Source organism: Monodelphis domestica, chromosome 5 (genome assembly GCF_027887165.1).
Source record: "Monodelphis domestica isolate mMonDom1 chromosome 5, mMonDom1.pri, whole genome shotgun sequence".
Taxonomy (NCBI): Eukaryota; Metazoa; Chordata; class Mammalia; order Didelphimorphia; family Didelphidae; genus Monodelphis; species Monodelphis domestica.
In genome coordinates, this window is record NC_077231.1 from 185,147,949 (window position 1) to 185,173,453 (window position 25,505).

Here is a 25,505-nt window from a genome sequence, read left to right on the forward strand (position 1 = left end):
TAATACAGAAACATATTGTGATAGGTTTAAAATGAGAGATTGAAGCAATCTATTATATATTTTCTAACTTCAGAATATCAGGAATGGAAGGGATGCCTTTGGATAAATACAATGTAAAGTTATATAAAATTCATAGAACTAAGGATAGCAACTACTGATCATGAAAGTACATGAATATTAAATGCATATGTATGTATATACATGTATTTTATCCATACACATCTAATGGTAAAGAGATCACCTTTTTAAAGGAAACTAACTGAATTACAAAAGGTTTTATTTATTAAATATTAGTGGTAAGAAATTTCAGAATGCCTCTTTGAGAATCTGCTAAGTTGAATAAAGACAGGAAAGAAGTTATATAATTAAATAACATTGTTGGAAAAATTAGGTTTGGTAGTTACATTGAGAGAAGTGTAACTACATAATATGTAATAATCATGTAATAAATTAAAATGTAATAATGGTTTATTAGAAAATTTCCTCTTTACTCAAATATACATGGGACATTTGTGAAATTGAATATAAACAGAGGTATAAATAATGTAAATGTGCAAAAACCTACATTTTTAAATGCTACTTTTGTAGATGGTATGCAACTAAAACACTAATCAGTAAAGGAGATGAGATCAAAAGATAAAGGTCTGAAAGTTGAATAAAATTATTTGCTCAAGAATGATTGGGTCAAAGATTAAAGAAATAATAAATTTATATTGTTGATGATAATAATGATTCAATCGATAATAAATTATGAGGTGCAACCAGAGAAATGCTTAAAGTCAAATGTATTTTGAAGGATGCTTATATTAACAATGCAATTCAATTATCATTTATGAAGCACTTTCACTGTACAAGGCACTAGGGATACAAAGATAAAAATGAAAATCTTTACATTCTACTAAACAAAGAGAAAAAGAGAATGCTAATGAACTGAATTTTCTCTATGGGAGAGGGAGGGAGGGAGAGAGAGAGAGAGATTTATAAATGAAGTCATGGTAGATCAATATAAATAAGTATAATAATAAAAACGATAATAGTTAGCATTTATATAGTGATTTAAGGTTCACAAGACACTTTGCAAATATTTTATTTTATCTCCCTAATAACTTGAGGAGGCTAGTGCTCTTAGTCTCTCCATTTACGGATGAGCAAACTGAAGCATTCAGTGATTAGGGTCACAAAAGTTGTAAATATCAGAGGCTACATTTGAACTCAGGTCTTCCTTATTCCAGTCCAGCACACTATCCACCCTGCCAACTATCTGCTTCATTAAAAAAGAGAGAGAGAGTATGAAGATCAAAGGATAATAGCTTTAAAAAATTTTAAAAACTGATTTAATAAAGAAAACCAAGAATTATTTTTGAAAGATCAATAGTTAACAAACTATTAGCTAAATTAATTTTTTTAAAAAAGAGAGGAAAACCAAAAAATCTAAATTTTTTTTTAAATGGAAGAGTAAATCACAGCAAATAGTAAAAATTAAAAAGAAATAATTCTAAAATAGTATAATTACACATTTAGTAGAGTATATGAAATTATTTTATATTTCTTATATAATAAAACTGAATATAAAAGAAGTGATTGAAAACTACTAAATACATAAAATACCTAAGTTTACAAAAGAAAAAAAGCTATTTTAGACAAGCTAATATTGAGTAAAAAGTTGAATAGGCCATCACTAGGAACCATAAGTGAGTTTTATCAAATATTTAAATAAAAAATAATTCTAATCCTATATAAATGGCTTTTAAATATGCAAATCAAGGAAAGAACTATAGACCAGTATCATTAATGAATATTGATAAAGAAATAATACATAAAATATTTAAAATAGAACAATATATTTCAAAAATTTGTACCTCATGATATTTAAGAAGCTATGATTTGGAAGAAATTATAATAAAGAATATGTAAAAATAAAACTTTTATAGGAAAAAATCAATGTCTTGAATTAGAAAAAACTAGGAAAAATTTGTTTCTCAAACCCTTCAGCTAAAAGTTTGACGTCTAAAATTTACAATGAATTGACTCAAATGAATAAAGAGTAATAGTTGTTCTCTACAAGATTGGTAAACAAAGGATCTGAATGGGAAGTTTGCAAAAGAAGAACATGAATTATCAATAACTACATAAAAATGTTCAAGTTAATAACATTCAGATAAACTGCAAACCCAAATCACATTGTTACTGTCTAACTTCCATCAAAGTGGAAAAGATAGTAATCCAAGCTGAGTTTTTAAATAGTTTTATGAAAAAGGCATATTGTCCAAAAACCTTGTTGATAATATTCATTTTTTTGGTTTTCTGCTCCCTGAGACAAATGTCCAGTATAATAATTTTCTATCCAGGTGTCATAGGTTGGTATTTAATGGGCTCAGGAGGAGAAAAGGGAAGTTTATGGTGAGGGAATACTATATACTAATCCTAGAGTTAGATTCAAAATGTCTTGCCACAAGCAAAACATAATCAAATTTTTACCTACTCATCCTTAATAGGTATAATAATGATGGAGTATATGTTAGCAATGAGCATTTATACAGTAACTATGCTGTGCATCATTATTTGAAGACAAAAGCTTGGCTTTGGAAAGTCTTGGTTCTTACATTTACTAGCTGAGCTTCTTTCGTTTTAAATTCGGGGAAATGACACCTAGAATATCTAGTTCATTGGGTTGCTATTAACAAAGTGCTTTATAAACTGTAAAACATTAATAAAGGTGAACTTTAATGGGTATTGCTATTCAGAATCTGGCCTAATTTCCATTGGGCTCTGACCATAGTTTTATGCTCATCGGTATTTTTGTTGACAGATTTTCCGGTGCTTCTAAAGTAATCTATTTTCATCACTAATGATAGTGGACACCATCTTTGGGTAACTATACCCAAAGTGCCCTGTGAAAAAATATAAATAGCATTGAAAGAAGATAAAGTTTGGGAACAGTGACTGGACCAGAATGAATACACAAAGGAAAAATTCATGGTGATGATTCTACAAGTTTGAAGTCACTCAAGAGTCAGTCTTCAAGGTATGACAAGGAGAAGATATTAAAAAAAGAAAAAGGGGGGGATCATGTAGGTTAACATTCAAAAAGAGAGAGAGAGAAAGAGAGAGAGAGAGAGAGAGATTAACAAAACTACTTACTCATATCCCTTCATATTCTTTTCTATGAAATCTTTATGAGAATCAAAGGTACACTTAGTGAAAATATGTTAAAAAAATTGGCAGAGTTTCCCAGATTATTTTCTACAGCAGACCACATTCATAGCCACATAATTGAAGAGTGCAGAAAACATAAGATTCCACTTTGTTTATTGCTTGCTGATTTAAAAAAAAATTCTAACAATAACAAATGTTTAACTGGCTGGGTCAAAATGTAGCCTTCCCATCAACAAGGTATCTCCTATGTTTATTCTCATATCATTTAAGATCCCTTGATCAGTCCAATCACAAAGTAACATTGTTTAATGACCCCCTGATGATACCAAACAAGGCATAAAAGAGGAAGGCACAAATCCTCCAAAAGGTATTTTTCCATGTGAATTGCTAGACCAATCTCTTTTGAGTAGCTGTGATTAGCTTTGAGACATTCACATAGGAAAAACCAAATGGATGAATACCTCATCCTCACACTTTGTGGGCACCTCAGTGAGAAAGTTTATTCATATACATATGTATTATATATATATATATATATATATATATACACACACACATATATATATAGATAGAGAGAGAGAGATAAATAGATCTTAGGTACTATGGAGGGACAAAGAGCTTTTATTTTCCTGCTAAGTTTACATGACTGGAAACAATGGAACATTTTAATCTCCAAAGAATCAAAATTGCAGGTCCTCTATAGAGTAATGGAGAGATGTGGTAGGTAGAAGCAGGAACTATATGATGGAGAAGTATGTCAGCTACTTATATATATATGTGTATATATATATATATATTTATTTTTAGAATATATATATATTACATATATATATATCTAAAATTCCTCAATTAATCAACTAATAATCTCTCATTAACTGCCTACCATTGGCAGGTCCTGGGGATACAAAGGAAAAAAGATGAACTCTAGATTGGCACAAGTGCTTGAGTGGTACTTCGGAAATGTCAAATGTCAAAACCTCCAGTGTGTTAGGAGAGGAGGGGCAGGAGGAATGGAAGGGAGGATGGTTATTTATGGAGGAAGATGGATAAGAACTGCACAGGATAGAATAGTATAGACAATTCTTATTGATGAGATCACAGACCTCTCCAAAATACTGGCTTAATCTAACACATTCATTATTTGATTAAAAGGGTACGGAACTTCTACACTTTTAAAAAATCTTCTATAATTTCCTTTGTCAAAATTCATGACTCCTACAAGTAAGCTCTTTCACTTTGTTTCTCCCTGGTTATTCAGTAAGTAGTATTTCTAGCCCTGTTTTTTGTTCTTAGCTTAGGATTTCCCTCTCAGGCTGTCTCTAAGACACATCCACATGGACATATCATCTCAAAGTGAACACATAACAAACTCCCTAAACCTAGTCTTTTGACTTCACTCTTTCTGCCAGTGACCCTCCAGTTTATTAAGGTTTTGATATTAAAAAATCTTGGTGTGATATTAGCATTTCCCTATTCAACATTAAAAGCTATTAGGTGATTCAGTGGCTAGAGTGTTGGCATGGAGTCAGGAAGACATGAGTTCAAATTCAGACTCATGTACTAGCTGTGTGACCCTGAGTAAGTCACATAACTGGTATGCCTCAGTTTCTCCAACTGTAAAATAGGAACCTTCCTCCTAGATTGTTATGAGGATCAAAGCTAATATTTATAAAGTGCTTACCATAGAACCTGGCACATAGTAGGAGATATACAAATGTTAATTCACTCTCTCTTCCCATCATCTCTCCCATCCAAGCAGTCACTGCTGTAACATCTCTCATATCTATCTCCCTTCTCTCCACTCCTAGAGCTGCCATCTTTGTACACTTTTTCACTCCCTCTCAGACTACTAAAATAATCTTCCAACAGGTTTCTCCATCCTCACTTTCTTCTCCTTTCAATTTGTCCTTGTACTGCTGCCAAACCCATCTTGCTTATGTGGAGAACTTCTCATATAATTCTTGTGGCTAGAAATCTGAGACTTCCTATGGCTCAGAGAACAAAATTTGAACTCCTATCAGCATTCAGGATCCTCCACAATATGGCAGCATGCTATCTCCTTTTTTAAAAACAAAAATGTAAAATTATGGACTTAGCAATCATCATCAAATACAAGTATTCCATTATGCAAAATAGGATCTTATATGAAACTTATAGGGTCTTAGTTTACATAGGGTTTTCTTTTTAAGTTGATTTTAAATTTAACAAGGTAGTGACAAAATGGACCTATTTGTACCCTCTTCTGAAGCTTTTGTTCTCTTCAGTGTATTTACTGATCTTGATTGGCCTGGGCCATCTTATTTCCCTCCACAAGGATTGAATTCTAGTCCAAGTGCACTATTCTCTGTCCTTTATACTCAATGTGTAAGCCACTACTCTGCCTTTGCTCACATTATTACCTATTCCTATTCTTGAAATATTCTTTATCCTTCTCCTTTCTGAATTCCTACTGTTTCTTTGCAGTCCAAATCAGATGATACCTCTTATAAACACTTTCCATGATAACCCTTGTAAGTAAGGCTCTTTCCTCTTGGGGTATCAACAAGTGTTAGTTCTGAACCTCTCTAATATTATCAAGATATATATATATATATATATATATATATATATACTTATCATGGCTTATTGAGAAATATCATGATTTGTGTGATGTTCTTATGGGCAGTGTGCTCCATATGATGATTCAGACTGTGCTTATTAATTTGTAAATTTAAAAATACTTTTTTGGGGGGACTAAGTCTATCTCACCCAGGCTGGAAATGAAAATGGCCACTCGTGTTGACCCCCTTCATTTCTTATCTAAACCAATTAGTCCCACCTTTGGTAACTTAGTAGCTCCATAATAATAGGAGCTCACCATATTGGTGCCACACTTAATGTGGACACCAGATAGATTTTAGTCCTACATAGCTTGGAACATCCAAACTAAAAAAATCTGCTAGCCTCAACTACCCCAATAGCAGAGTCTCTAGGCATGTGTGCTACCGTACTCAGTAATTAACTGTGTTTTATGCATTTATCTTTCCTAGCACCTAGCCCCACGTTCTTCATAAAGTAGGTGTTTAATAATGTGCTCATAGTACTCTGATATGTTATTAAGCCAAACTCTAAGGGTAGTAGAAGAAGGTCATCTTTATCTATACTACTGCTTGCTTAATTTTTTTCTTTTTAAGAAAAAGAGAAATAGATGCTAGTTTCTTTGCAAATGTCAAGAACATCAAATTTCCAAGGAATGGAATTCCAGGATGGAATTATTCACAGGATAACCAGATTCAGTCAGAAGGGTGAATTCAGAGTTGATTTAATTAGCTTGTTCCTGTTCTAGGGATGTGGACACGACCCCATAAATAGTGGGAACAGGAACTTTTAGTGCAAACTAGAAAAAACAAAAACCCTGAAGATTCAGTTCTTACTGGCTCTGCTGGACAGAGCTAAAATCTCTAAGCATAATTTATATAAGAATACATCTAGCATGAGGTGGGGGGTAAATTTTAGTTTTGTAGAGTGGAAATCAAGAATAACTATATGATTGAGGAAATTTCCAGAATGACTGAAGGTCAGTCTTTTGGCATAGACATAAAATTGTTTAAAACAAATTATTCTAGGGAAAAGTAGCTTGGACAGTTACTTAAGAAAACATTTATGATCTCATGAAAAGCTATTGAATAGAGAATACTTGTCAATTATTGTTTTGGGAGCTAAAATTATACCTCAATTGTTATTAAATATAAAGAAGAAGTTTTCAAAAGTAGAGCTTCCTAAGACATGGAAAAGAGTTGCTGAGACAAGCTGTGGAATTTTACTCTCTGGAAGTTTTTAAATAGAATCTCCCCCATCCCACCACCTTTCAGTCTTCTTAGGACAATTTAGCAACAGTATAATCACATAGGATCACAGCTTTAGACTTAGAAAGGATCTCAGAGGTTCTCTAGTCCAAATGATGTATGAAGGGACTGAGTGTTCTCAAAGTCACAAATATAAATGTTAGTGGTAGGATTTGAACCCAGGTATTCCTAGCTCCAACTGCAACACATACTTTACTGTATCATGCTGCTTCTTCTTTCAAGAGGTAGAAAAATGGGTCACAACAAGGACTATCAAATTTGTGGCTTTTAAAACAATTATAGAGGGAGGAAACTTTTTACTACTCATTGATGTTAACATAAATTGGATCTTTATGAAGCCTTTGAAAACTTCAACTAATATAAGCACATAAAACCAAATGAGGATTTTCTAACCAGCTGCTTTTCATAAATTACTTGGGTATTTATTTAAAATGTTGAAAAAGTGGTTTTTTTTCAGTCTATCAGTCAATTAAGTTCCTACCATGTGCTAGGCACTTCACTTGGTGCTAGATATGTAAGGAAAGGCAAAAAACATTCCCTGCCTTCAAGGAGCTTGAAATTTAATAGGGGAGACATGTAAATAAATCTGTACACACAGTCTGCATATGTGATAAATTGGTGATTAAAACAACGAGAGAAGTAAGGCACTAGAAGGAAGGGGGAATTGGGAAAGGTTTCCTGTGGAAGCTGGGGTTTTAGCTGAGCCTTGAAGGAAGGCAGGGATGCCATATTGTTCATGGTGTTGAATTATAGATCAAAATTTTACTTTCCAATTTGCATAGCAAATGTCAGATCAAGAGGTTCTCCCAATAATTCCACTATTTTTAATAGAGAAAGAAGGTATATAGACTATAAGCAGAGAGAAGAGGGATGTATGTCTATCTTAATATATTTTTTGAAAAAAATTATACTGGACCTATGGTATAGTAGCCCCCCAATGAGGAGATTCTTTCTACCAACATAAATTGTTCCTTGCTCTCCAATTTATATAGTCATAGCCTGAAATACTGAAAATTGAGGTGACTTGCCCAAGGTCACAGAACCAACATATATACATACACACACACACACACACACACACACACACACACACACACACACACACACACACATATATATGGTGAGATTTGTCTCCAAGGTTGGCTCTTCCTCCACTGTGCCATGCTCCCTCTCAGCACATTTACTCTTAAATTTCACACCTATTGACATTAGGCTATTTTTTTGAAGAATAACTTGCCCACCATGAATTGAAACTACATTTTTAAAAGTTTGTTTAGATACAAAATATACAAGGGTAAATGACCTTAGCAATCTCATGTTTGATAAACCCAAAGATGCCAGCTTTTGTGAGAAAACTCACTATTTGATAAAAACTGCTGGGAAACCTGGAAAACAGTATGGCAGAAACTTACAGATAGATCAATATTTCACACCTTAAACAAAAGATAAGGTCAAAATAGGTATATGGTTTAGATATAAAGGGTGATACAATATAGGGAAACATAGAATAATTTAGCTAACAGATCTATGAAGAAGTGAAGAATTTATGATAAAACAAGAGAAAGAGAACATTATAAGATGCCAAGTGAATAATTTTGCCTATATTAAATTAAAAAGATTTTGTATAAGCAAAACCAAAGTAACCAAGATTAGAAGGGAAACCACAAATGGGGGGAGGAGGGTTCCATGACAAATTTCTCTGATAAAGGTCTCATTTCTCAAATATATAAAGAACGAAGTCAATTTTACAAGAATACAAGCCATTCCTCAGGTGACAAATGGTCAAAGGATATGAACAAGCAGTTTTCAGATGAAAAAATCTAAGCTATTAATAATGTGAAAAAAAGGTCTAAATCCCTCTTGATTAGAGAAATGCACATTAAAACAACTCTCAATACTTACTACCTCACACCTATCAGATTGGCCAATGTGATAGTAAAGAAAGTGATAAATGTTGGAGGGGATGCAGCAAAATTGGGACACTAATGCTTTATTGGTGAACAGATCCAACCAATCTGAAGGGCAATTTGGAACTATCCCCAAAGGGCTATAAAACTGTTCATATCCCTTGATTCAGTAATACTAGACCACTACCATGTCTGTATGCCAAAGAGATAAAAAGGGGGGGGATAGTATCTACTTGTAGAAAGATATTTATTAGCAGCTCTTTTGGGAGTGGCAAAGAATTGGAAATTGAGGGGATGTCCATCAATTGGGGAATGGCTGAATAAATTGGGATATATGATGGTGATGGAATACTATTGTGCTATAAGGAATGGTAAATAGGATGATTTCAAAAAAAGCTGCATGAATTGATACAGAATGAAATAAGCAAAACCAGGAGAACACTGTACACAGTAACAATATTGTGGAATGATCAGATGTAAGAGACAGTTACTTTCAGCAATACCATGATCCAGGACAATTCTAAAGGACATATGAGAAAGAATGCTATTCACCTCCAGAAAAAGAACTGTTGGAGCTGGAATACAGATCAAAACATACTATGTTTCACTTTAGTTTGTGTTTTCCTTTTGAGTTTTGGTTTTATAAGAGTATTCTCTCACAACAATGAACAATGTGGAAATTTGTTTTGCATGACAACACATATATAACCTAGATCAAATTGCCTATAATCTCCAGGAAAGGGGGGAAAGAAGGGATGGAAGGAGACAAATTTGAATCTTATAACTTCAGAAAACGTATATGGAAAATTGTTACTACATGTAATTGGGCAAATAAAATATCTTTTAAATTTTTTTAAAGTTTGCATTTTCATTTTTTATTAAGATCAGAAGTTGTCTACTAATCATTAGTCTGCAGGGTGAGCAAGGCAAAAGCGGAATCCTAGCAGCTGTTCATCTCTAAAAGTAAGAAGCTTAAGATCTCTGGCTCTCCAGAACTTACAGTGACCACAGGGGATGATATACATTCATCAAAATTAAGATTTTTATTGCAGCAAGTCAGTTTCCTCTCTGACACATTTCCTTTTCAAACATTCAGTCGAGAATGTTTGTGAGAGAATGTTTGTGTACATAGCTCGGAAGAAGTAAGCAGCACATCCCTTTCAAAAACACTGTATTTTACAACTTATATACTTAACTCTAAGAAAAGGTCAATGTGCATTTTTTCCATCCCATTGCACAACTAATAATTGCCTGTAGCTGTAGAATTGCACAATGATAGTCTATATCTTTGGCAGTTATCACCATATGTCCATAAATTAATAAAAATAAGAAAGGTACTATTTGTAAACAGTTCAGGTCACACTCATCTTATTTATGTATGTATGTATGTATGTATGTATTTATTTATTTTTTGTGCTGACCAAGGGTTTTTTCTTTCCAAGTTTCTTTAAATCAGATTTTCTTTTTCTTTGGGCTTAGTAAAAGGTTTTTCATGCAAACAGATTTTTATCCTTCTCTATTTCTTTTTCCCATTAAAGTCCCACTGGGATCTTTTAATTTTTATGTTGACTTTCTTATATATTTTCCTAATCACATTCTTAAGTTGTGTTGAAGAAAATTCAAGGATTATAACTGTGTCTACCTGCTTGGCCATGAAACTCATTATAGAACAGTTCTGACTAGAACAGTAGATCACCCCAAACAGTTGTGGCTTGTGTATATTATGGAATAAAGAGCAGAAATCCAACAACATAAATTGTTTCGATCATACTACCATGTCGATGTACGGGATTAATAGGAATGTTAGAGATTATTTACATGTAGATGAGACCTAAGAACCTCAAGGACCTAGTGTGCCACTTTGGGCTTTTCTCATGCTTCATGAGCCCATGTACCACTATAAATAAAAAAACAGACATTTTCTGTGCTGGTGAGCTCTTGGTCTGGCAGTGGAAAAAACAAACAAACAATGAATGAGATGGCGACTATCATGCTATTAGGCATCCTGACTTTTATGAGAGATGCCCTAAAATCACCCTAAATATGGAGAGCTGATGTGCCATGGCATATCTCTGCCTCTTTGGCATTTATATGGGGCTCCAAATGTCCATGGAATAACTGTGGCGATTTTAGCATCTACACAATGCTGAAAACAACTGCTGGATTCGACCAATTCAATTGAAGAAAAATAAATTAAATTGCTTAAGCCTGAATTGGACCATATAGCCTCTGAGGTCCTACCAGCTCAAAATCTACGACTCTACAAGAGGGGATACTAGAAAGTATTTTGGTGGTTGGTATAAACAACCAAGATTGACCAAAATCCTTGCTTTTTGGCTGATTTTGGTTGTTTAGCTTAGACATTGGCAAAGTTGTTCACGAGTCTGTGTTTCTAGCCTATTCCTTTGATGGTGCCTCTCTCTTTCCCTGTGTGGGCCTATTCACTAGAGGAAAAATCAGGCTTACCATCTGCATTTTTAGCTAACTACTGAAGAAAAGTCAAAGAAAGGTTTTCGTGAGATGCTCTGTAAGCTGCAGTTGAGTCTATAAAATGTACGATAATCATTGGCTGCCTACCTTCCTCCCAGCTCTGTTGTTGTGAAGGTTCATCAGTGCTCGGGCATCTTTTCCTTTCCTTTCCTTGGCATCCACAAACGCTCGGGCAAATTTGATGCCATAGTCAATGTTATCGCTGCATCCGCCCCAATCAAAAGTGCCTTTGCTGTCTTTGGAAGTTCCTTTCTTCTTTGGGTCGCAGGAGCAAGATTTTAGTTCTCCCTGGCTACAGGCTCTGGTGATGGCAAACACGACGCCGGCGGAGGAGATGGCGTACACGAAGGCGGCTTCTCGACTACCTGTAATCAAAGCAATCATCTTTAAGAGAATCGTCAGTCCTGTCTCCAGAGGACGTTAGCCCAATGTCCTGGGGCTCCCTGCGGACCCACAATCTTTTGGAGGGGGTTTTCCCTTCCCAGATCATGTTTTTGGACCTCTCTTTAGGGAAAGATCACGTCTCTAAAGTTCTGTGCATTTCACATCAAATTAAATCCCATTCTTGGGAGTTCATGATTTTATCATCATTATAACGATGATTTTAGTTAGTATTTATAAAATGCTTTAAGATTGGCATTTATGCTATGGAGGAGTCTTTTCATAAAGAATCCTTTTTGTTTATCATCATCCCATTTGTGCAGTTTGTATCAAAATAAGTACATATTTATGAATTTTTCTTAAAGCAAGGCAAGATCTCTATGGAGACCCTAAGCAAGGCGGGTAAAGGGGTTCATTTGTGCTTCAGGGCTGGTTTGGGATAATAGCTATGCATTAGTGCCTTAGGCAGCAGGGGGGGGTAGCTCAGTGGATAGAGTCCAGAGCCTGAAGTTGGGAAAGATTGAGTTCCAATAGGAGTTCGTTACTAATTGTAATTGTAGCTGTAACCTGGGCAAGCCATTTAACCTCTGTTTGCCTTAAGCCACTGGAGAAGGAACTGGCAAACCACTTCAGAATTTTGATCAAGAATACTCCATGGATGGTATGGTCCACGGGGTAGCAAAGAGTCAGACAGGCCTGAACGACTGATCTACGACACCTGTATTTTTCTATATAACAGGGAGAAAATGGGGGCAGTAAAACTAGGTTTTCTGTCCATTTCAAAGCTATGAGGCTGGCACATGGCCCTCTTATGAAGGGCACCTTTGAAGCAACAGTGGATAGACTGTCTGGTCTGGATTCAGGAAAAATTGAGTTCAAATCTGGCTCAGACTCTTAGAAGCTGTTGCCCTGGACAAGTCATTTAACCTTTGTTTACTTTAACCCACTGGAGAAAGGAAATAGAGAACTACTCCAGTATCTTTGCCAAGAAAATCTCATGGACGGTATTGGAATGTGGTGGTCCATGTGGTCACAAAGATTTAGATATGACTGTATAATAATAGCCACAACAAAATAGCAAATGCAAATATATTTTGGCTTGAGAGCATCCCTAAATGTTTTCAAAAGTGTACAAAACTGATTCTTCATCTGCAAAATGCAAGTTGAGGGTCTTCTATCCCTAAAAGTCCATTCTCAAGCCTTCTTCTGTAGCTACCTTCCAAAAAATGCTGGTATTTGGGGGGGGGGGCTCACAGAGAGGGAAATGGATTTGAATCGAAAACTTTGTGTTTAAAGCAAATGGCTGGGGAAAGGTGGGGGGCATTAGAGCTTAGGATGAGAAGCCAAGAGAGAACTGCTCTGCTGCTTTCCCACCCAGGGACTTTGTCTTCACCTCGACTTTCATGAAGCAGTTTAGAGAATATTGTTGGATTATTCACGATGGCTAACTCAGAAGGTGAATTGACTTAACTCTGGAATGCTTGCACTAACCACGCTATGGGTCAGAAAAAGACAATTGAGAGGGTTTTGCGGTTTTTCAGGAAGAAAACAAATTTGTCACCTATGATTTGACTTGTGCACGAGCCATTTGTTGTGCTTTCTTAGAATTGTTCTTTATTAGAGCAAAGTCTACTTTCACTTACTGACTAAAAGGGACATATTTCAGTGCAATAACTACATTCAATTATTTTAATAATCTGTAGTAACTCATAATACAGTGTTGTGGTTTAATGACAGATATAAGACTCTTTAGGGTCCCCGTGCACCTCATTTTTCAAATGGTGCTGTATTTCATTGTTATTAGCATGCTTTTTTATTAATGGTTGCCACAGTAAATATATTAACAACCAGAATAGAAGCTGAACGACCCAGTGCCAATTGAAGGCTGAAAACAGACAGCCATTAGGTGATCCAATAGGTACGCCAACAAGAGTGTGACTTTTTGAACCATACATCTGGGAGAACAAACCACCATTTTGCATTGCAGCACTGCTCGTTCCCATTTGTCATTCGGGGCTAAAATTTATTGTTTGTTCTTTATAATATTTGCTCTGCTAGCCTCATTATTAAAAATCAGAAAAACATATCCTCACCATATTAAATGACACTTACCTCAGCTTTTAAAAAACAATCCCCCAAACCCAACAACTCAAAAAAAAAATAGAACATTTCCTTGTATATATAAAAATAAGTTGTGTGAATATTTGCCATAAGTAGCAGTTTGTGCTCCCCAGAGAGGAATGTGATGATCATATGTCATTTTTAAAAAAGGTATCCCAACCTATAATGTAAAACTCACAAAGGGCCTGAGTGAAATTCAGCTGTTTTGTAAAAGAAATCAAGTAGAGACTAATATGTCTTGCTAAAAGATGGTGGTGTGGAGAAAAATAGCTTTTCTTTTCTTTTCTTTTTTTTTTTTTTTTTTTGCACAGTGAATAGAGTGTCAGGCATGGAATCAGGATCTGGGTTCACATCTGTTCTCAGACATGTCATACCTATGTGACCCTGGGCAAGTCACTTAACTCCAACTGCTTAACCCTTGCCACTCTTCTGTCTTAGAATTGATGCGAAGATACAAGGTAAGGGTTAAAAAAAATGAAAATAGAAAATTAGTTTTTTCAAACTTGCTTAGTCTTGGTTCATAGACACAATAATTAGTCTTGCTAGAAAATAAATTACAAGTTCATGTTGCTCTAAGAGACATTATGGGGTAGTAGATAGAGAGCCAACTTAGAGGCAGGAAGACCTGGGTTTAGTTTCTGCCACTGAAAGATATGGGCTATGCAACCAAAAGCAAGTCATTGAATCGCTCAGTGCCCTAAGCCAGCGGTCTCAAATGCTCAGCAGAAAATAGTCAATGGGTTGAGAATCAAGGCTAGAGATGGGAGATCCTGGGTTCAAATCTGACCTCAGACATTTTTTAGCTGTGATAGCTGGGGCAAGTCACTTAATTCCCGCTGTCTAGCCATTTTTGCTCTTCTCCCTTGGAAACAATAGCAAGTATTGATTCGAAGATGAAAGGTGAGGGTTATTAAAAAAATGTAATTGGGAAACATTTTGTAAAACAAATAAAAGCCCAAACAACATTTTGTTGTCATTTAGTCCAGACCCCTTTGGGGTTTTCTTGGCAAAGACACTGGAGTGGTTTTCTATTTCTTTCTCCCATTTGTTTTACAAATGAAGAAACAGAGGTAAAGAGTTAAGTGACTTGCCCAGGGTCACACAGCTAGTAAGTGTCTGAGGATAGTTTTGAACTTAGGAAGATGAGTCTTCCTTCCTTCAGGGTCACCATTCTATACTGCTTAACTGCCCCAACAATATAATGTAGATAATAGTAATTTGTGGTTTTCCAAGTCAGTATGTGGCCAGCAAGGATCCAGTTTCTACTTGAGTTTGATAAGGTCCGGAGAAAGGTGCTGACCTGCATTATTAGAGAGAATTTCCTCACTGGGGAATTTCTATATCAATGAAATCACAGGTCTAGTTCTTATCCCTACTGCTCCTCTACTGAAATGTCAAGTCAATGGTAGACATTGGCAATCAATTCTAAAAAAATAAATAAATAAAACAAACCCAAACCCAATGATAATTATGATGATGGCTCATGTTTGTGAAGGATGCTATAGGTTTTCCAAGAATGTTCATATACATTGTTTCCCCACCTACAAAATACAGGGACTGGAAAATATAATTTCTAGGGTCCTTTCTCGCCCCAAAATTCTATAATTGCACTTGATCCTCCTAACAATAAAACTATTTTTTCTGGATAGAAAGTAAATGAATATTAAGTGAATTCCTTAAGGTCACAGTACTAATAAATCTGGGGAAATCCTAATCTAAGACTTCTGATTTGAAGTTTAGGGAACTCAGGGATGTGAGAAGAAGGAACATTGGTGCCAGTGGCTGTTTAAGAATGGGAACTCCTGAAAACAACTTCTTTGGTATCACTACCAAATAACTTTTAATTCAAACATCTTGTGAATAAATAAAAATTGTGTGTGTGTGTGTGTGTGTGTGTGTGTGTGTGTGTACACATGCACATGTGTGTATATGAAAAGGAGGGAAGGAGAGATGTTCTAAAAACTGTACCAAAAAGGTATTTTTTAAAAATGAGCAAGAGAATGTTTCTTCTGGCAGAAAAACTTGGACTAGTGTGCAAATAAGAGTACGTTGTTAGTTCAAATAATAGTTACATTAATTGTTGGCTGAAAGAAAAAATATTTTTGTAGAACTAAATTGACCCTCTCTCTCCCCTTAAGATTTCCAAAGATAATCATATTCTAAAGATGCCACTTCTTATCCATGTATGTGTACATTGTCTCATCTCTATGACACATATCTAGAGGTATGTTTATTTAAACAAAACATTGAGAAGATGAATTGGATTTTTCACTTTCCTTTATGTATTTTCATGTCCTGTTGATACAGTCTTAAGATGTTTTGCTTTTCATGCTTAATGAATCATTAAAATGCTATGAATTTTATGCACTGGATTTGCAATAATACAAAATTGGACTTCTGATTTTCTTAGGAAAAACCCCCAAAAGGTATTCCATTCAAATCAATTTAAGTTATAAAAGCCAAGTCCTTTGAATGCTTAAATGGTAAAAATATATTAATTCTAGATTAATTTCTGGATTTTTTCCAATTTTTGATAATTATTCTACCAAAATATAGTTGGAGAAGGTACATCAAGTATTTATTCAAGACATGTAAGCATATTTCATGGAATATTATCTGACTGAGAGTTTAAGAATAACCTGTAGGGCACTAGGGCTAAAAAGTTTGACTGCCTACACTGGACTCTATGCAGTAAAAATAAGTTTCATTTTCCAACTTTGGGTTTTGTAGTAAGAATATTCTGGCCATTGCTAGTTGGTTAGTTGTCAACTAAAATCCCCCAAACTATTTCTCTTACTGAATAGCAAAGAGTCATGTAAACATAAAGAGGATAATAAAGATTTGTGAAATGAAGGAATTAAAGAAAAAAAAAACCCAAAATCCTCCTCAGAAAATCCTTCTTAATCTCTGATTCTGTGGAGTGAAAGGAAACTTCTTGGCTCCCCTGTGAAGATGGAGTCTTCCCACCTCTTGTGTGAGCCTCTCAAATACGCAATTCCACCCCCTGCCTTTAATTTTTATCAGGTGACAGCTAGGTGGCTGAAAGCAAAGAGAGCCAGTCAGGGAGTCAGTCCAGAGTTTAAATTCATCCTCAGACACTACTGGGCAAGTTTCTTAACCTTTATTTTTCTCAGTTTCCTCATCTGTCAAATGGGGATATTAAAAGCAACTATCTTCCAGGGCTGTTTTGAGAAAACGAGAGATTTGTAAAGCACTGTGCAAAAGTGAAATCACCACATAAATGTTAGCTTTGACTATTATAAAGAAAACTCTCAGACCACTTCACAGTCCGGAGATGGGAACTTCTCTTCAAACAATTAATTGTTAAAATCTTTGGATGGCTTCAATGGAATTTCATGATTATTTCCAGAATAAGCCTCTTCAGGCCAAATTCTGCCCTCCCATAATCAACACAAAACCCTCATTACTTGAATGGGAAGGAGGGTGAGTATATAAGGATGGAATCTGGCCTTCTGTGAAGAGAAGGAAGAAATATAGTCTCAAGTGAATATTCTATTTTTTGTGTGCTTTTATGTAATTAATTCAGCTTCATATGAAAAATCTGAAGCTATCAGAGTAAAAACAAAAATAATGTTAGGCCTTAGAATAGATTGAGCTATCAACCTCCTTGTTTCCCCACACCTTCTGGCTTCCCGTTGACTCTACAGCTCTCACTGAAATGAAAATGTTGGCAAGATTTATTCAAATTCTTTTGTGAATGAATCCTCTAGCTTATATAAATATATTATTGTTGGAAATCAATGACCAGACGCAGTATCTTTATTCTAGTTCTATTTGTGGTCTGAAAGTTTCTACACCTTGAAGATTTCTCAAAGTATTCTCATAGACACGGCTTTTAAATTGGGAGAATTTGACAAATAATATATGAATTGGTACGCTGGAAGGAGAATATTTATAAACACTTTGGATAAGAAAAACCTCACTAGATCTTCAATTTAATCAGCACTTGAGGGCATCCCTATAATATAGCTCACAATTTTTCCATGCTGGCATCAGCATCCAAAAACTTTTTTTTTTTTGGACAGGGACCAGAACTTTTATTGATTCATTGGTGAGCTAATCTAGGTGAAGCCTTGAAATGCCATTCAACTGAAATTGCTGTTAACCTTTAAAAAATCTGCTACATCATATCGAAACTCCAAAAGGAATGCAGAAGGATATAGTTCTTACAATATTGCAGTATATTAGCTCCAGAGATGCACAAACAGTGAGCATATCACTCCCTTGGGCGATTTTAGAGACATTCAGCTATGCATTTGGCCCCATAAAACTTTAGGGGTATGATGAATGCATGATAGAAACACCCTCTGTTATGTATTATGGAGTGGACAGCCTGCATGTTTTTCCTAGGCATGGGAGGGAAGGGGAGGGTGTGCATGGGGTGGGCAGGACACAGACAAGTGCAACATTTCCTGTTTCTGATACTCAGATGAAGGATGCTTTGCATTCAGTTCAATTTCCAAATGGCGGCATGCTGTAACATTTTGTGGCAAAACCTAAATATTTCATCTGAACTAGGAAAGCAGTTTTAACAAGTTCAGATGATCACAATCACTTCCCCCTTATTTCTAACTAGGAAGCTGGTCTTCTTAGCTTCTTAAAAAAAAAAAAAACAACCTAATTATATCACTAGATAATCCTCTGGGAAGGTCCCATATAAAATTCTATGACTTCATTTATCTCTGACATTCATTCCTAGGTTGAGTAGCAGATAGGAAAAGCAAAGGTTTTTGAATGAGTGGGGATTTAAAAACAACAACAACAACAGAATTTAAAGTGGGAAGGGGCTTTAAAGAGCCTAGAGCACAATACTCCCATTTTATAGGCAAAAAAAAAAAATAAATGAGTCTTACTCATAGAGGCTAAGTAAGTGGCTTGCCCAAGATCAGTAGTCAATAAATCTTATATTTGAACACCGATTTTTTTTTATTCTAGATACAATGATTTTTGCTTTGACTTCTAAGTTGTTGGATCATTCTGATTCTTTGCATCCAGGGTACTGAGCACACAGTAGGCACTTAATGAATGCTTGCTTAATCAATAGGTGGTTTAGTTCCCTTGCTGGTGAAATGGGAGTGAGAAAATCATCTTTCCCTGTAAATGATGACAGGGAGGAGCAATCAGGGAAAATAACCACTAAAGTGTTTTTAGAACACTTGTATGGTATAGTCAAAAAGCAAAATCAGACCAAACCCTCCAGCACTAATCTTGGCTGGCGTTAGATCTTAGTTCAAATCCCAGCTTGGCCACTTATTAGCTATATCGTTGGCAGCCAATCATTTAGTCTCTCCACCCGCTTCCTAATGTATATAATGGGCGTAAGAATACTTGAGCTGCAGGCCTCGCTGGGCTTTAAAGAGGAAAGTATTTTGTCGACTATAAACTGCTAAATCAACACGAGATATTATTATAATTAACACTAATAATGACAGTATGAACTCCAAACATCGCCCCTCTACATGCCAATGCATCTAAAAGCTGAGCCTTTGCTCACCTCTCCCTTTAAGAGATCAAAGCCAGAGAAAGAAGAGGCAAGAAATCCAAATGGAAAGCTATTGTATTGTCCATCCTGAGGACGGAGGAGAAGCATCTGTATGGTATAATGGATCCGGCATAGGTCTGGGCATCAGGAGGCTCCGACACCATCCCATGCCAGCTGGGCAAGTCGCCTCACTACCTGAAACCTTGGTTTCCTCTTCTGTCAAATGAAATAAAATCTGTGTGTGCTTTGAAAAGTGTAGTCAAAGCATGGCGCTAATGCAAGCAAGAACCTGATGGAGTTGATGGCCAACGCACATGCGGAGGGATACTTACTTCGGAGCAGAACTTTGCCGAAGAGATTGTGGTCCCTGTCCAGGGTGTGGCAGTTCCAGCGGTGCTGGCGAAACTGGTGCTGACACTCCGCGGTCCACTCCGCCACACCCAGGCCGATGGAGCGCATCACCTCTGGGTGCCGGTGGCACAGCTGACGCTGGCGGCTGACCAAGCCTGGCACGTTGTCACACATGACCCTTGAGGAGCCCACAGCTCTCATGTACCTGCAGGCAGCAAACACAGGGAAGAGAGCAACTAGGGAACAAGCCGGCATGATGGGTGTCTCGTTATGGAAGAGAGGTGGTAAACACCCAGTCCCATTCCCAAGGTGAAATTGGACCCGGATTGAAACGTAATTTGGAAGTATTTAACAAAATCAATAAAAATAGGGAAGAATGAAGATGATGTTAATTGGTGGTTTTGCAAAGTCAATGCAGGCTATAGGAATATCAGTTATTGACACTCATAGGATACCCACCAGGGCTCTAAGAAAGTGGGACTTTCTTAGGCAACCAGGCAAGGAGACAACCCAAAGGGAAGAAAGACTTAAGGATACCTGCAGATATCAAAAGGGGAAGTTTCCACTAAATAATTTTTTAAAGCATTTAAAAAATAATTGTTGTTATTCTGGGTCAGAAGAGCTCAAAGCACTAATACACATTTCTTGCAAACTTGCAAATGCCTGTGTAGTGTCATGAAATGGACATTAGATGGAAGTCAGGAAATTTGGGTGTTAGTCGAAGCTTTGTCATTTGCTAGGGTGTGAACTTGAACAAATTATGAGGAAGCCTCAGTTTCCTTCTTTGTAAATCAAGGGGGTTGGAATCTGGTGCCCCTTCTTAGTCCAATAGAGCCTTGGATATAAAGTTGAGACCTGAGTTGAAATTCTTTTTCTGTTTACTTTGTGTCCTCCAGTCAAATCACCTAGTCAGCCTATCAGTCTGTAAAATGGGAATGATAATAACAGCTACCATTTATAATATTATGTACCAAGTACTGTGCTAAGCACTTTCCAATGATCTCATTTGATAATAATAATAATACTTGTCTAATCTGGACCTCAAAGGTTGTTGGGAGCAAAGTGCTTCATGTCAAGTCCTAGTGATTTATCATTATCCACTGAATAACCTGAGGCATAATGAAGTAATATGCCAAAAAAAAAAAAAAAAATCCAGCACCTTAGAGCATGAGCAGTGGGAAGAGCATTAGATTTGGAGTCAGGGAACTTAGGTTCAAAATAAACTCTTTCTAGGGTGAATTGCCTGACCTTCTGGGGGCCTTATTGTCTTCCTCTGTAAAATGAGAGGTTGAATTAATTGACTGCTGAGTTTCCTTCTAGCCTTGAATCTGTGATGCTGTGAACTCTGCCTTTTCTTGACTTGAATATTGAGTATGAAGGAAAGTGTTTTAGATGGGGGTAGAGAAGGATAAAGGATAAAGGAGACACATAATTTACTCAAAGGAGAAAGCTTAAGAGAGATTCTCAATGAAGAACAGTCTCAGGGGGGAAATCTGCCTTTGAGACTGACTTCTTTCTCCTGACTAAGATTAATCAAATATTTTAGAAACTTGTGCATGGGTTGCCTTGGGAAAATCTATCTATGTTAACTGATATAACATCATTAGGATTATAGGCATATTCTTCTTTTATTGCTGAAGACTCGGTTTTAAATTCCCATGCTGCAACTTATTTGTTTTCTTTAAAAGACAATTCTCAGGGAACCCTCCCCCAACAAAAACCTTTTCTATTGTTTTTAAGGACATTAAATGTTTGGGAGAATCAAACTCAGTGTTATAGCTTCGGTAAAGGACTTTTGAAAAGAAACTTTAACAAAAATTAAATTACATCATCATCTGTACCCAGATGTTCTCTATTAGCAGTGAACTGTTTAGAAAGGTACCTTTCATATAACCCAAGCTGCCATAGGTGTCTTTTGAAGCGATCAAACAGGAAAAATGTCTTTTTCTTGTATTTTCATTATTTTATATGATCATAAAATCGTTAAAGCTGTGACTTCCAAAAATATATGTTTAAGTGACAGCTAAGAGACAATGTGACAAAAAGCTATAGCAATAAATAATGTTTATACACCTATGGAAACAGAAATAGTCATTTTATTGAAAAATGGTCAGTCTGATAAATCAATCTTTGATCCTATGTCAGCAATGTCAAGGCTAAATGCTTTTCCCATTCTAAGTGGTTTTAAGCCGGAATTGAACTCCTCTTCCCATCAACAGCTTGGCCTTGTTGGTTTGAAGATCTCCAGTCATCTCCCTACTCTATTCCTTTATTGGGTTTGAGAAAAGCTAGATTTGTCCCAGCCTTTATAAATAGCAGGAGATAACAGGTCTTTCTGAACCTTCCCATCTCTTTTCTTAAATTTAGTAGTTGCAGGGTTGTAAAAGAGTTTTCAGCTGTATAGTCTCTAAATAGTAGAGGGCTGGGACAGGAAGGAGTTCCTCCCTCTGGAACTAGGGATCTGAAGACCTGTTGCCATTAAACATCAGTTTTTTCAAGTGGGTCGAAGACTGACTTTTCAAAACTCAGAACCAAAGTTCTTTGGGTTATGGCTTTGCAAAATATTGCCTTGATTAAAAAAAATAATAAAAAAAAAACACCATTGGCTGAAGACGGAATGAGGGTCGACACTTCTCTATCTTGAGGCAATAAAAACAAATCGTTTCAGCCCAGTTAAGGCAAGGCCATTAGGAATTTGGAAGAACACAAATGATGCAGAAGCATTCACTGATTGCTCCTGGGGCTAAAAAATGAAGCCGTACCTCAATCGGCCCTTCAGCTTTTTTGGAGGTTAATAACCATGGCTGTACTCACACAGAGAGACGCACACAGATACACACGTATGTGCCAGAGATTCGGTTAGTCTTTCTCCCCACAGGATGTGAATTTGACTCATTTTGCTGCCTTTATCCTGGATCCAAATAAACCAACATCCGATCACTCTTTCGAGCAAGAATTTGGCTTTTTCCAGGTTGTCAAAGACGGAATGATCTGTCGGGGAAGAAGGGGCGCAGGATGGGGACGTGTCGTGGGAAAAAAAGGGACTCTGAGGCTGGACTGCAGCTGGGAGGGGTAAGGTGGGGGGGCGAGCGGGGAATTTGAGGTTCGACATCAGTCAGTCTCTGAACGGGAGAAAGCCCCAAGAAAAAGGGTCTCCCTGGCCCAGGACTGTGCCAGCTCCCCTCTTCCAAAAATCACATCGAGCAAAGGAAGTCCTTGTCAAGTGCTGAACTTACCACCATGAAGAGCTGACTTGTGGGGTTACCCAGGATAAGATCAGAGGAACAGAAAGCCAGATTCCAAAGAGAGAAGAGGAGTTCATATTAAACACCCTTCAGTCCGCATCAGGTCAGACACAACGTGTGTGCGGGGTCCATCCCATGGAACAGAAATAACGGGGACAAGAAACCCTCAGCGGCGGCCGCGGGGAGAGCGTCTCCAGTCCCGTCCCGTCCCGTCACGGCAGCCTACTTCCCCCACCCCCCCACCCCCTTCTCTCGTCTGCGAGTGGCGAGACTCACTGATAAGTTTCACACGGAGAGCGGGGGAGCGAGCTCAAGGTCAGGGATGACCTCCAGCCCCTGAGCTAGAGCCTCACCCCGAAGCAAATTCCCAGGCTGCGGGGAGGAAGGATTGAGCGAGGAGAGCACGTCTTCTTTCCTTCGCTGCCCCTGTTTCCATTCTTCTTTTCTCCACAGCCTGAGCGCAGGCACGGCTGTGGAGATGAGGAGGGTTCTGCTTACACACTGGGTGGGTGGCTTTTTTTTTTTTTAAGCTCTGATGGATGAAATGATGTCAAGAGACGCTCAGAGTAGGGGGTGGGGGTGGGGGGACAAGGAGGGAAGGAAGGGGGAAACACCTCTGACTAGGCTTGGAAAACCCGAGGAGGCCGGCCGTCACCTTGCAGTCACGTAACAGAGAACAACCCAAGCAGTTTCAGCCTCTGGTTTTGGTGTGAGGCTGGTTGGAATGCTCAGGCTGAGGAATGGAGACAACCCTTGCAAACTGAAATCTCTACGGGCATGATCTACACTGACTTGGGCGGGGGGTGGAGGCGGTGGCGAAGGAGGATCCACACAAACACTGGTCGTAGAGGTGGGGAAGAGACCGACAGACAAATTAGCCAAACAAACAGGTAGATGGATAGAGACAGGCTGGCATATAGACAAGCAAGCAGGCAGATATGCTGACAGAAGGCTGAGGCAGTAATTCAGTGAATTTTTATCTTTGTGCATTCATCTCCTTAAAGCTGAAAGCTAGAGACTTTTCTTTTTGTTTGCATTCTCCACGGCTAACGGAAACGTTTGGCAAACAATAGGTGCTTAATAAATGTTCCTAGAACTAATGAATAAAGATAGGAATGAATAGTTTTGGAACCGATATATCTAGCCTAAAAGCTTGGCAAACAATAGGTGCCTAATCACTGTTTTTAGAATGGAAGAATAATGAACCAAGGGATGGGAATGAATGGTTGTGGAACCTGTATACTTAAAATAGTTTAGGGATAGGGAACGAAGGAAAACAATGTGGACCCAGCCTTCAGCATCACCTTTAATAAGGACCCAGAAGTTTCCAGCAAAGTTCATGTTATCCCGTTCTCCCGACCTCTTTCCAACTTTCTCCCGTCAATAATTCTTGACCAACGACATTCACACACTTCGATTTTTTTTTTTAGACAGTTATTGGCAAGTCAGGAGAAATAGCCTCGAGCAGAAAAGGGAGCCCGGGCTCTCCTTGAACTCCTCCCTTCCCCTATCCCCCTGACTAGACGGAAAGAGTGTGTGGGGTGCCGTAGGTGGGGGTGGGGGCATTCTCCTTCTCTCTGATGAGGTCAGGTGAAGAAAATGAATCTCCGAGACTTGGTTTGTGCCTCAGTGAAGGCGATGGGTCCGGTTGGGGGTGGGGTGGGCACTTCCAATTTTAACTGACCATCGTGAAGAAGTGTCGTTAGTCATCGTCAGGAAAGGAAGGTGAACAACTCTCCTGGTTCGGGAAAGAGTTGGGTGTTTCAGCAACCTCTCAGAAGATTCACTGAGCTCTTCCTGTGGTTTGTGTGTGTTGAGAGAGCCGGGAAAGGAGACCCTTCCAGGGCCCTTCCTGAGCAAGCTCTCAAGTAAGGGGAGGGGGAGGGGTGGGGGGAGAGTTGCAATTTTATCTCCTACGGTTCCCTGGGCGTGGGGACTTCAAGATAGAAAGACAATAGGAAAAGCTCGCTCTCCGCCCCGCAGGCACCCGGGTCCCTCCCTCCCGTGGAGTTCAGTCGGGATGCACTGGAGCGTCATTTCTCCCCGGGAGGCCTGCGCCTGAAAGAGCCGAAGAGGGTGAGGATGATAGGAGGAGGATGGGTTGAGACCTCTCGGGGCTGGGGGCGTGAAACATGAAGATGCCAAAAACCTGGAAGATGCTGTCAACGCCACTCGAGCTTCCCCCCCACCCCCTCGGCCCGGGTCAGGTTCCGGCCCCTCCCAGGCTGACCCAGATACATCCACGTTTGGGTCCGGAAAGGGAGGGGAGGAAAACGAGGACCGCGCCACCCACGACTCTGGGAAGAGCAGGGCTCCACGCCAGGGCCGCTCCGTATCACTCGGGCGAGACCCAGGGGAAGTGCTGGTCGGTATGTGCCGGCTGGAGAGGGCGGAGGAAATGCAGCCGGGCTCGCTCTAGAGGAAACAAGCCGCCGAGGGGTTGGGGGGTCGGAAGCGGGGGAGATGCATCCACTATCCTAAGCAGTCCTTGCTGGAGGAGCAGAGG

At 38.1% G+C, this 25,505-nt stretch overlaps 1 protein-coding gene across 1 annotated transcript in view; it reads right to left on the bottom strand.

Moving 5' to 3' along the window:
- The window catches only part of WNT2 (Wnt family member 2), an 88,921-nt gene extending 65,480 nt beyond the window's left edge, over nt 1–23,441 (bottom strand). The window contains 3 exon segments of the mRNA NM_001168691.1: nt 11,486–11,763; nt 19,736–19,959; nt 22,991–23,441. Of these exon segments, the coding sequence (NP_001162162.1) occupies nt 11,486–11,763; nt 19,736–19,959; nt 22,991–23,076 (588 nt within the window). The 5' untranslated portion in view covers nt 23,077–23,441.
- Between the last annotated feature and the right edge of the window lie 2,064 nt (nt 23,442–25,505).